The following is a 703-nucleotide window of genomic DNA, read 5'->3' as shown; positions in this document are numbered from 1 at the left end:
TGTATTAATTATTTGTCTTTCTTTCTGTATATATTGTGTAGCTGTGTTGTAATTTTTTTCCTGTTTTAATGTAATGTTGGTGTGTTTGTGCTGCAGAACTCACGGCTCTGATGAGGACACAGACTGAACATGAAGGCTTCTGTGATTGGGATGAGTGGCATGTATGTAAGTTTGGTTTGAAAGTGAGAATATGTGTTTGTTTGGAGATGAAGTGTATATAAATATACAAAAGAGAAACAGCAGAGTAGATTATATGCTGAGAAAGGCATTTAGGAAAGAATATGTAGAGTATTTTGCATTATAAGTAGTTTGTTGACATGCAATTTTAAGTAGATGAAGTTGTACTAGTGGGCAAAGACACCTGTTTGAAAGTAGTTATTTCCTACTGAATTCACATATCACCTTGTAACATTCAGCTGTTTGTTTTTATTGAAATATATTTGGAGGTGGTCTTACTGTTATCAATGTATTATGTTGTTTGTGTAGATAAAAGCACATTTTCTTTGATTAAGAGAAGTTTGCTGTAGTCGTGTTTTATTGTTGAGCTCTTGACTTGAGAGAAATACGCTGTACATTAATGAGTTTATACTAGCAACATGTTGCTTAACTGCTAGTGAGACCAAGTGATTGAAATGTGACCAAACTACCTGTTTACATTTATAGAAGTTGTGGCAAGTTCTTAAAGGGGAACAAAGTAGACGAG

The 703-nt window shown here is 33.9% G+C and overlaps 1 protein-coding gene across 1 annotated transcript in view; it reads left to right on the top strand.

Annotated features, from left to right (window-relative positions):
* Positions 1-703, top strand: part of mcoln3b (mucolipin TRP cation channel 3b) — a 19187-nt gene extending 18484 nt beyond the window's left edge. Inside the window, exon 12 of the mRNA XM_016256910.1 lies at positions 97-703. Coding sequence (XP_016112396.1) covers positions 97-127 — 31 coding nt within the window. The 3' untranslated portion in view covers positions 128-703. The remainder of the gene's footprint in view (positions 1-96) is intronic.

The sequence above is a fragment of the Sinocyclocheilus grahami genome, unplaced genomic scaffold (assembly GCF_001515645.1).
Source record: "Sinocyclocheilus grahami isolate Dianchi unplaced genomic scaffold, SAMN03320097.WGS_v1.1 scaffold1488.1, whole genome shotgun sequence".
NCBI lineage: Eukaryota > Metazoa > Chordata > Actinopteri > Cypriniformes > Cyprinidae > Sinocyclocheilus > Sinocyclocheilus grahami.
Note: the sequence above shows the minus strand (reverse complement) of the source record. Positions and strands in the feature narration are given on the sequence as shown.